This window comes from Orbicella franksi, chromosome 1 (assembly GCF_964199315.1).
Source record: "Orbicella franksi chromosome 1, jaOrbFran1.1, whole genome shotgun sequence".
Classification (NCBI taxonomy): Eukaryota; Metazoa; Cnidaria; class Anthozoa; order Scleractinia; family Merulinidae; genus Orbicella; species Orbicella franksi.
Window position 1 is genome coordinate 24,821,799 of NC_138145.1, and position 10,641 is coordinate 24,832,439.

At 41.1% G+C, this 10,641-nt stretch overlaps 2 protein-coding genes across 2 annotated transcripts; one reads left to right on the top strand and one right to left on the bottom strand.

Annotated features, from left to right (window-relative positions):
* Positions 1–4,418: 4,418 nt before the first annotated feature.
* Positions 4,419–6,928, bottom strand: LOC145498199 (uncharacterized). The gene is made up of 2 exons (XM_081478102.1): positions 5,858–6,928; positions 4,419–5,523 (listed from the first exon to the last, which is right to left on the bottom strand). Exons 1-2 carry the CDS (start codon positions 6,647–6,649, stop codon positions 5,302–5,304), a joined length of 1,014 nt encoding a protein of 337 aa, XP_081334228.1. The 5' UTR covers positions 6,650–6,928; the 3' UTR covers positions 4,419–5,301.
* Positions 6,929–7,025: 97 nt separating this feature from the next.
* On the top strand, positions 7,026–10,641 carry LOC145498273 (uncharacterized). The gene is made up of 4 exons (XM_081478179.1): positions 7,026–8,010; positions 8,391–8,801; positions 9,283–9,647; positions 10,233–10,641. The coding sequence occupies exons 1-4, from the start codon at positions 7,758–7,760 to the stop codon at positions 10,635–10,637; spliced, it is 1,434 nt and encodes a 477-aa protein (XP_081334305.1). The 5' UTR covers positions 7,026–7,757; the 3' UTR covers positions 10,638–10,641.

Sequence of the window (10,641 nt, forward strand, 5' to 3'; positions counted from 1 at the left end):
GTTTGATATATTATATGAAACACTTGAAAGTACTGGTGAAGTGAAAGTGATGATGAAATTTTTCCTGTGTTTGCACAATTTCTCTGAACTTTGAAATTAATTTTCTCAAGTTCCCCTGGGAAATTGTTTTTGGTGTTATTTCAGGCAACTATTAAGAGGGAATCTACCAGAGTTTCGAGTAACAAGTGGACAAAAACTTTGTACCAACATTATTTACATTGTATTGCAAACTTCTATGCGACTATTTTAAATATCTTCTCAAAAATCATTTCTAACAACAGCAAATGTCGAAAACTAATGTTGAAGTTCATATGAAACACTTGAAAGAAACTGATGATGAAATTTTACCTGAGAATGTACAATTTTTCTGAACTTTGAAATAATATATCAAACACGAAACACCGGAGAAGAGAGTTGAAAATACGACGCGCAGCGGAGTATTTTTGACGAACTTCGAGGTGTTTGGAAATGTGGTAAAACACTGTCGTGAGTGTTTGATATATCTTCTCAATCGAAACTAATACAAAGAAGAAAACGGAAAAATAAAATCGTAAAAAATCTATGCTAATTAAGATCAGATATCCAAACAACGTCACGGTCAGGATTTCCTTTGTTTAAAGTTGATGAATTATTAATGACTTTGAAAAACTTATTTCCTCAACTTGTCTTTGGCGTTATTTCAGGCAAACATCTGTATCTTTTGCTTTTAGAAAATGCAACTGTAATATACTTAATATTATTATTCTGGTACAAGGGTTTTGTCCACTAAAAGTGACATTCCTCGATTTCCTATCGGATTTCGTCTTAAAGCCTTGCCTTAACAAACGCAAAGAAGACTTTAAAACAAATTTAAAACAAAATCAGTCATAAAAATACTGATTTCGATAATGCAAATTAATGAATTGCGTCGTTTCTAGATCAAAACTGAAAACTGCCCTCTCGCTATCTGGTGCTTCAATCAAAGGTCACGAGTTGAATTATGTTTAAATAATTAATTTAATCAAAATTTCCATTTTTTTTCTTAGTTGGAAACAAATATTGAGTTACGACTTTTTATGAATGCGGGCCGTCACGCAAGGAAGGAGTGGCACAAGAAGGAGGAGTGTCCAAGAGTGTTTGCAATTACTTGACTCAGACCTTAGAATATAACAACCTAAAGAAGACACATTACAAATCAGATCTACTTACTAACAAAAAGCAGTCCGTTTAGTTGACAACTCCAGTACCACGCTGATTCTTAATATCTCATCGTAATCGAAAAACACAAATAACCCGGAATAACAAGGTAATTCTTAGAAATTTAGATTCTCAAGAGATTCTGATAATATTAGCTGCAACACACATATCTTTTTATCATTGGCTCTTAATAGCCTATTTCGCTTCCTTTATCACATTGAACCAACGAAAAGCCGGCAAAATTAGAAAGATTTTTTCAGTTCACGATTTTGAAGGTGTAGTTTAATCTGGTTTTCTCGTATGCTGTTGTGACAAGTTTTTCCAAGAATGTCTGAGGCCTTCTTGTTCCCTTAACGTTCAGCTTGGAAAGTTGTTCGATCCTGTAACAACCGCGTGGTCGTGCTAAAAGGAGCGAAAATGCGTTGCAGCGAAGAACCATTGCAGACATGGGAATTTGTTAATGCTGTAACGCGCAGGCGTATTGTTCTCTTTTACGCTTTTGTGACACGTATTTCCAAGAATGTCCGAATACTTCGTTGTTCCACTATAGCCTGTGAACAGGGTCCCGGTGGAGGCCAAAAAATTCGACGAACGAAGCGAATTGGCGAGCGCGAAAAACCATAACCATTAGCATTCAGCTTGGAGCGAACTTGGTTTGATTCTGGCTTTTGAGTGGTCGAGCACAAAATCGGTAGCGATAACGCGTCGTGGCATAGAAACAAATTGCAGCCATAGAAACATGAAAAGTCAAAATAGGGAGCTTACGAATCGACGACTTTTGCACGACGCCGCCGTTAGATTGCGTGACATGCTCACTGCGCATGCGTTTCTAAGCACTTCCCAGCTTCGCGCCAAAGTCGACGACGTTGGTGAGAGCGATTTGCCGGCGTCTTGGAAACAGGAGGCCGTGAGGTTAGTTTTCAAAGTTTTCCCTCGATACTTCGGGTATTTTTGCCAGATAATTTAAGTATCACATTAGGGGCATGTCCTTGATGTTTGATTTTAATTTTATTTGCCTGTTTTCGTTCAAGAAACGACCTTTTACAGTGCCATGGCGAACGCTATGAGTTCAGCCAACACTGAAAGCGGTCAAAGCACGACACGGTGTGAATGAAAAGCAAATTGCTGTATGAAAAATCTTTCATTTTAATCACGCTTCACTGAAATATAAGACATTTTTTGGTGTACAATGAATTTGAAAGGACTAAAAGGTTTTAGCATTCGTGTCGACAGTTAGAAACAAGGACTAGATAGCTCAACTAGAGAGCTAGGCGATTTTTTCCTCTGTTGTTTTGAGTGGTCTTATAGCCAGCCTAATCTTTTAGAACCCAAATTTTTCTCGACGTACAGCTGCGCTTTCTTTTCTGCCATGCTAGCACATTTTGTTGGTCTGTCTTGAGTATTTTTTTCTCGAGCTCCTGAGACAAAAAAAATTTGCCGGTCGCGCATAAACGTCGTCGTCTTTACTGCGAATCGTAAATTCAAATTTCTACAGGACGACGACTCGAGACTATAAGGTGACCCAACGGCGCCGTCGTCCGAAAGTCGTCGATTCGTAAGCTCCCTAATGTCTACCAGACGACGCCACCTGGATGTCTACTGTAAGTTCCTGGCACGTGGTAAAAATTGACCAATCAGATTCGCACGACCTAATGATTTAGACCTACAGGCGCTTGGGTGTGTTAATCTGACGAGTAACAACGGTGGATAAGAACTACTTACACTACTCTGTCTCCGAAGGAAAAATGGAGTAATAGCGAGGTGAGTGAATTCTATCTCTTACTTTGTATGATTTCTATCATTATATGAGTAAAACACTGGGTTAATACCACATTTTTGATATACACTCTTTTATATATATTTTTTTTCAGCCCAAGCTTCTACCGATTTTAGGCTGAAAATGTTCTTGTGCATATTCTTCGATTATAGTGTATGACATTTTCGTTTTAGAATGTATTGAAGCATCAGTTACCAATGTTTGGTGTTTAGACGGTGTTGAAGTAATTTTACATGGAGCCAGACTGCATGCAATATATCACACATATACTACTTCGATTCTTGCGCAAGTGTTATTAGCTTCGAATTTACGGCTAGTGCTGTTTCTGTTGTTTTTTGGCTAGTCTTGCCATTTAGAGAAAGGAAGAATTTTATACGGTTTAGTTAAAAACCGATACTTGTACTGTCTTTACACATTTTCAACTCAAAATTATATTCTTTTCAAAATCTTAGCTTCGGGATTTTTCTAAAAATATTCTTAGAACTTCGCAAATTTCAACCTCGATAATCTTATAAAATATATTCTTATTCAGAAAAGAGTGATAAAAAAGAATGTATTTCTTAAAATGAGCGCGACTTGTTTTGTAGATGGAAGCTATCAAGGCTGCTGCTGAGAAACACGAATGCCCGAGGAAAAAATCTTCAGGTACTGGAAAACCTCTTAAAAATACTTCCAGCCCGACCAAACCAAACTAGTGAAATGAAGATGAGAATTAAGTTATGCTTTCCCAGACCTGATCACGTTAAGGCCACGTTCCCGAGGGGGGAAGGGGAGGTACTCCCGTAAATTCTGTAATTAACCATCAAGCAGAGAATTGGTTTATCGTTCAGCTGGGCATTTGCGCACTGGAATTTAAGCTGATACAATTTAGGTGCCCCGTCTAAGGAAAACACCGGGAACACAATGCAAACAGGGGCAAAAAAGATACCCTACTTAAAGATCGGAAACCTCAAAAACCATACCCTATCATGCGGCACATACATATACAGCCAATATGTGGGAGTACCCCCCTCACCGGGGAGGGGGGCAAGTTAACGTTAGGTAAATCTACATTTTAACATGGCATCAAGGCTTTTAGGACAAAAATACAAATTCCCAAAAGATACTTGGATACAAAGAAAACACCACCAAATATGAAAGTTTGTCCTGAAAGTCTAAGAGCCATGTTAGAATATTAACAGACCTTTAATATATCAAACGTGGCCTATTGAGTGAATTGAAACTATAGTGTTTACAACCGGTGTGAGTTTGATATTCACTGATAAACTTATCAAATCTGATCTTTTGGGAACGTTTTTGTTTGAAATCTCTTCCTTTCGGTTCAGTTTTGGTTTTTCAAAAGATGCCATAGCAAACAGATTCTCTTTCTAGAAGATCATTTTGTTCACACTCCTAACTCTGTATCTCTACATATTATTATACATGATATATGTCACTTGTTTTAATTTCTTCTGCATTCGACAATGATGACACTGCAAAGGTCGTTGCAACGTGATGTAGCGTTTTTATCGTTAATTTTTATTAAAAATGTTCTTCTAAATCGATCCTTACTAGAAGATTTATCGCACAGCAGCTCGGCAAAGAAGATACCTCCTCAAGCAGCTAAGCTTTCGCCTTTACAGATAATTTCCTGATAGCTGTTTTGTAACTGAAAAGTTCATTTCGCGCTGGTGCGAGTGAATGGGTCAAAAGTTACGTTTTTCACGACGAAGCCATTTGGCTTATAGCGAGTTAGGTTTAGTTTAGTCTGTGAACAGGCTCTTTGATCGAGGATCGGACGAAGAGAAATCGGGAAGAACGAGGATAGAACAGAGAGGAGGGGGGAGACACAGGAAGAGAGAGAGGAGAGAGGGGAGGGGAGACCAACCCCCACCCCACTATCCCCTCGGCTACATCGCTCTCAGCCAGTTCCTTTTCCAGGCTAGGTTAAGTTGTTATGAAGGTAATTTCGATTTAGTTCTATATAGCTGTGTATGAGAACTGACAGGTCTATTTGGATTTAATCCATTTTCAACGCATTGTTCATTTGCAGTTCCGCTGTCCTGTGCACTTAAAATTCTGGGATGGACGTGTTTTCCTATGGTGACTACGACTGGTAGCTGGACCAGCCTAACAGCGACATGTTTGCCAGCATCACCATAGCTGGACACGCTGAGACTTAAGATTTACCCGTGATTCGATGTGATGTAGACGATGTCATAGTCAATAAAATTAAATTGTTAAAACGTAAATCCGAATGCTGAACTTCGGCTTAGAATTCTAACTCAGTTAAGGTCGTGACAATGTTGTCAATACTCAAACGTTTAAACACTCTTTGTTTATTACAACTGAAACAAAGAAATCCAGTTTTAAACTCTGGAAGAGTCTGCTTCATCTCGTCCCAGAAGGTATCGCGCGACGTGCTCGGAGACGTTAAGACCAAGACTGTGTTCTAACCAGAGCCAGGCTCCTCCCGGATTACATTCCAGGAATATGATGTCATCTCCCCGCTCTAAGAAGTCGTAAGCGCCAAAAACCAAACCTGCTTTCTCGTGGAACTCTAGCAAACGCTCTTTAAATGACTCAGTTACCTGTTTAGGAAAAAATCGTATTCGAAAAGTTCCTGATGAAGAAGCACCAGAAAGTTACTATGAAATAGCTAAGTTATAGAAACAGACATCGTTTTTTCTGTACCAAACAAACACCGCTTCTCTAAGATAGGATTAATTAACCCCTCAATCACTTGTTTGTTAATAAGGTTTAGGTAGAATTGAATGGCAAGATATATGGCTTTCAAAACTAATGAACAAGAACCCTTCCTTGACACTGGGCTTCATTTATTAAAACACTGCACGAGTCAATTTATAAGGGCCAAGTTTGAAATACGCCGGGAGAAAATACCCCAAAATCGATTAAAAATTGCACCTGTGCTACACTGTAAAGTTCATCCTTGTCCTGGCATCGTCTCCAATCCAAGCGATCTTTTTTCTCATCAAGCATCTGCGAAGCAATGCGGGCGACAAACACCGCTCGACCAACCACGGTGATTCGTAAATCAGACTTTCTTTCCACCAGCTCCTGATAAATGGCTGGACACCGAGTGACGCTTGCTCGGGATACGGATGGAAATTCTTTTGTTATCTCTGTGGTGTAGAGCAGCTTGTTGGGCGGTACGAAAAGAGGCGTCAGGCTTTTGAATATCACTCGTCCGTGAGCCACTTGCTCGAAAAGCTTTCCAACGGCTATTGGGTTGTTCGTGATGGTGGTCTGTGGCACAGTCAGACCAACTTGCTGCGCGAGTCTCAGCTGATGTGGCTTGCAGTTCAAGAGCTCCGAGGTCGCCAGCGGGTTCAGCCATCTGGCGTCAGGAAGAAATGACGCAAGTGAACGAATCACTGACTTCCACTCCTTCAAGGCGAAGTCTTTGGCGATTAGACCTTGGAGATCTTCATCCGCCGAAAGTACGGCCGGCTTCCAGCGATACCAGACCGATCTGATCGAATCAGCGGCGATTCGTTCGCCATCAACAACCACAGTGCAGCTAGAACATAACTCATCAGAACGGTGATTTCCAGTAGTGATTTCTATGAAATGGCTTCCACATAAAGGGTTGAACAACACAACTCTTGCCTTGCTGTCCATTGCTTTCACATGTTTATCGACCTCTTGTATGTGCGGATCTTCCGCACTGCCAATGCATAGAATCGTGTTAGCCATCGCAGATGTAAGGTACACGCCGCCAACAAGTCAAGTAAAAAGCTGTGAAATCAGTGTCACGCTAACTAATAGTGAAACTGAATGTTTTGCGTGTAGAATTTCTTGGAAACTGACCTGAGTGACATGTACCGACTGAAACGAGTCAGGGGTTTCGCTTCCGCACACAACTGATCCGAGGAAATTAAAACGTTTACCTAATTTGAAAGGAAAATTTCTCACTTTATGTAAATAGAAAATAATAGTATCTTTCATTATCTGAAGTGAACAATATCGACCTGATTATTAATTAGTTGGTTTCTTGAAGATGAAACTCAGATAAAGAAATAACGTCATTTAAACAAAGGAGTTAATTTTCAAAGATGAAAATATCCTTGTAACAAATGCAAATATACACATATACTTTCGTATCTCGGGATACTGATTGCACTGTCACAGGGGAAATGTCTTGAATTTCTGAGAATTGTTCATAAAAACAAAACATTTAAACAGGTTCTTTCCGGTTTAGGAAAAAAAAGGAAGCAACATATTTCTCGGAAAATGAAATCCTACGCCACGATGAATCGAGGTCCTACAGTCGTTGTGATTCACATGACAAACGTGTGAATGAAAACGTGCTTTCTTTGAAAAGTCGGTATTGATATCATCTCGGAAATAAAAGCCCTAAGGGTTATAAATATTGACATTTCATGGAAAAAAGAGCCAGAACGATTTAGAACCAATGCACACCTATTGATAAGTTCATCGTTTGGTTTTTGCGCTAGTCGAGGTAAGAAGTTGTTATACATTGTAAAAGAACATTTAATGTGAGAAAGCGTCTGAGCAGTTAGCCGTGGCAGCTTAACAGTCTATAAAATAGGAATCTCACAGAGAATTTTTGCATGAACTGCAAAGTGGAAGGGGTAAACCCAAGGAAAGCCCCGGGGAAAAACCCTTCAAAATCTGTCAGTTAGTTACAGCGAAACCCCGTTAAGGGTCATCAACGTTGGCGTATTAATAAGGCAGAGCCAAGGTCCATGCCGTCCCACTTTCTTATGCTGCGCATGACAATACTGGCCTTTAAAAGATTTCTCGCTCACGTTTTCTTTTGCAGAACATTTTCACTTGAAGCATGAGCAGCCCTGAAGAAAGCAGTAGTGATCGAGTCATTAAAGTCCTGTGCGAAAAATTGAACCTGATAGCTTTTGTAGAGGGACAGGAAGGGTATGAAAAATCCATGAGAAGACTGTTCAATGAAAGTCCTTCTAACAAACCTAAGGCATTCATCAACCCCAGGACTTCAGATGAAGTATGTCACGTGCTGCAGTACGCCTCAGCTAATCATCTTCAAGTATCAGTCCTTGGTGGAGGACACGACCCTAAAGGTAATCTGCGCAGTGGCGTTCGCATTTTCCCGCCGAGCACAACGTGTGCGGGGAACTCTAACCAATCAGGTTGACGCTGTATTCTTTTAGCCAATCGAGTGCCAACGCGATTTAGCCTATAGGATGTTTCCCGCGGTTTCTGGCCGTTTCCAATCTCGTGACCAAATCTCTTGTGAGCAAAGCCGAGATAAGCTAGTCTGTTTTGTCTACTAGGAACTTCCATCGGTTTTCTCTACCATTTGCCATAAATCAGACATTCTCCGTGTCCTAAACGATAAGTTAAATTGATAGCTGTACATATTGAAGTCAGTCTACAACCCACACAGGTGGGTCAGAAAAAAACTATGTGACTTAATAACGCAGACTTCTCTAATGTTCAGGTCTGGCTATAATTCGCGACGGTCTTGTCCTTGATATGTCGGCAATGAAAAACATAGACGTAGACAGTGAGGCTGCAACAGCCTGGGTCGAGGCTGGCGTGACCGTGAAGGACCTTGATGACGTCACCTGTCCCCGGGGACTCGCTGCAGTGAACGGTTCCTGCACAGATGTGGGTGTCATCGGTTTCATGTTGGGCGGGGGGTTCGGGTTTCTTAGCAGAACACAAGGGCTGGCAGTCGACAACTGTCTTCAAATGGAAGTTGTCGCACCAGCGGGTCAGCGGATTGTGGCATCACCGCATGAGCACATGGAGCTTTTCTGGGCACTGAGAGGAGCTGGGCAGGTGGGATACGGCGTGGTTACAAAGGTACAAGTCAAATTGCACAAGTTACAAGAGGAATATGTTGTAGGTGAACGATTTTTGTTGTTTAGTAAAGTCTTTTGTTCACTTTGAGTGCGGTGTCTCCCAGCGCTTGTGCAAAAAATCGAGATATAGAGCAGGACAAGATAAGATTTGCAATAAGAATCTATCAGCAAAAAAAAAAGAATGATAATTTTTCCTACCCAGCAAACGAGAGAGATCTATATTCAATTTCCTAGTTGAAACGTTGATGCTAATGCCGTTCCCAGGCTATCCTCTCTTTCTTCGCAAGGAAAAGACCGTTAACTAAAGCAGGAGCACATGCCTGCGTTCTCATCTTGTCTTAAAACTGCACAAAACACTCGCTTGCAGCTTTCGTGCGACAAGAAAGGAGACTGCCTAATCTTAGGTTAGCTTGGAGCGAGTGCTCATGAAGTGTTCTTGGAGCTTGGAGGACAAACACCATGATGCATAAAGTTGAATGATAGTGAATTACAGGTTTAAATGCTGTTTTGTGTTCCAATTAACAGGTCGCTTTTGCTATCTTCCGATGCCCGCAGAAAAGCTTAGGGAATTCTTGCATTTCATGAACGAGTTGTGCAGAGAAGCCGAAGATGAAATAACCTTCAATATTTACCTCGTTACGCAATTCCCCGGGGTTACAGTCGACTACTTCTATGATGGACCCCCTTGTGACGCCGAGAGAACCCTCCTTCCTTTTCTTCGTCGTCTTACAGAGACGTTTGGTCCCCCAATGGAGAATTCCTCAACTAGTGACGGCTCTTGGCAAGAACAGACCACCTCTTACCAGAAATATCAGCAGAGATTTGGCGCTGAATCTGAAAAGACGCGCAAGATGTGGAAGTCTGCTTTTCTTGGAATATTAACTCCCGAGGTAACACATTCTACCTGTCCTGAGGACATGTATATGTTGTTAGACACTTGGGAGATAAGGCGTTTCCTTAAATTCTTTAGAACAAGATGTAGAAAAAGCAACGGAGACTTAAGGTTCAAGTATCCTGTGAACTGACCAGCGTCCTGTTGGGCTTATACAAGACTACATGCCGGCTCCGTTAATATGACGTACGTACCACATCCTTGGCCTTCCTTCCAAGGACTTACAGGCGCTACGTCACGTCAAAGTTTGCGCATCTCAAAAGGTTTAGCCTAAATTTTTCAAGTTCGTCGTTTGCAATCCGTGTTAATCTTCTCCATCCTTGTTTCTTTATGGTTTGTTATTAACTCTTTGGTGATTTTCTATCCTAGTAAACTACTGCGTTTTCAGATTTCCTTGAGTTTAAAGATAGTTTTGTACGAGGACGAAATAACGCGAAATGCAGTGACTGAGCTCCTTTGAACTGCAGACCAGAATGAGTTTTGTCCTTGTTTTCGCTATGCGTAATGTCAAATCCAACCAAAATCTGATAGAACTTTTAATACACTTTAGGTAAACACTATATGTCTCTCTTGGCTATTCCAGGTCATTCAAATCATAATGAACCAGCTAGAATCGGCCCCAGTTGGTTCTACTCCTCACACTATTAGTCTAGAGCAACTGGGAGGAGCAATCAACCGAAAGTCATGTGATTCCTGCGCTTACGTACACAGAGACGCTCTTTTTCTGTACAGTGTGCAGGCCATGTGGAAACCCCAAGACGAGACTAATGGTAATGCGCATGCATGCAGACAGTGGGCAGAAAGAGCTGGTCAGTCACTGCTGGCTCACTCACTCGGCTCATACCAGAATTATGCCGACTGCGGAGAAGCAACCAGTCAGGAACGCCTGGAAAATTACTTCGGCAAGAGCAATTTGCAACGGCTGAAAGACCTCAAAAAGGAGTATGATCCACATGGGGTATTAAACAAAAAACATTTTGAATTCTAAAAAT

Coding starts and splice junctions, on each gene's coding strand:
- LOC145498199 (XM_081478102.1), bottom strand. CDS start 6,649: ATGGCTAACACGATTCTATGCATTGGCAGTGCGGAAGATCCGCACATA. Junction 5,524..5,857: donor AACTTTACAGTGTAGCACAG/GTGCAATTTTTA, acceptor TTTCCTAAACAG/GTAACTGAGTCATTTAAAGA.
- LOC145498273 (XM_081478179.1), top strand. CDS start 7,758: ATGAGCAGCCCTGAAGAAAGCAGTAGTGATCGAGTCATTAAAGTCCTG. Junction 8,011..8,390: donor TGGAGGACACGACCCTAAAG/GTAATCTGCGCA, acceptor TCTAATGTTCAG/GTCTGGCTATAATTCGCGAC. Junction 9,648..10,232: donor TTGGAATATTAACTCCCGAG/GTAACACATTCT, acceptor TGGCTATTCCAG/GTCATTCAAATCATAATGAA.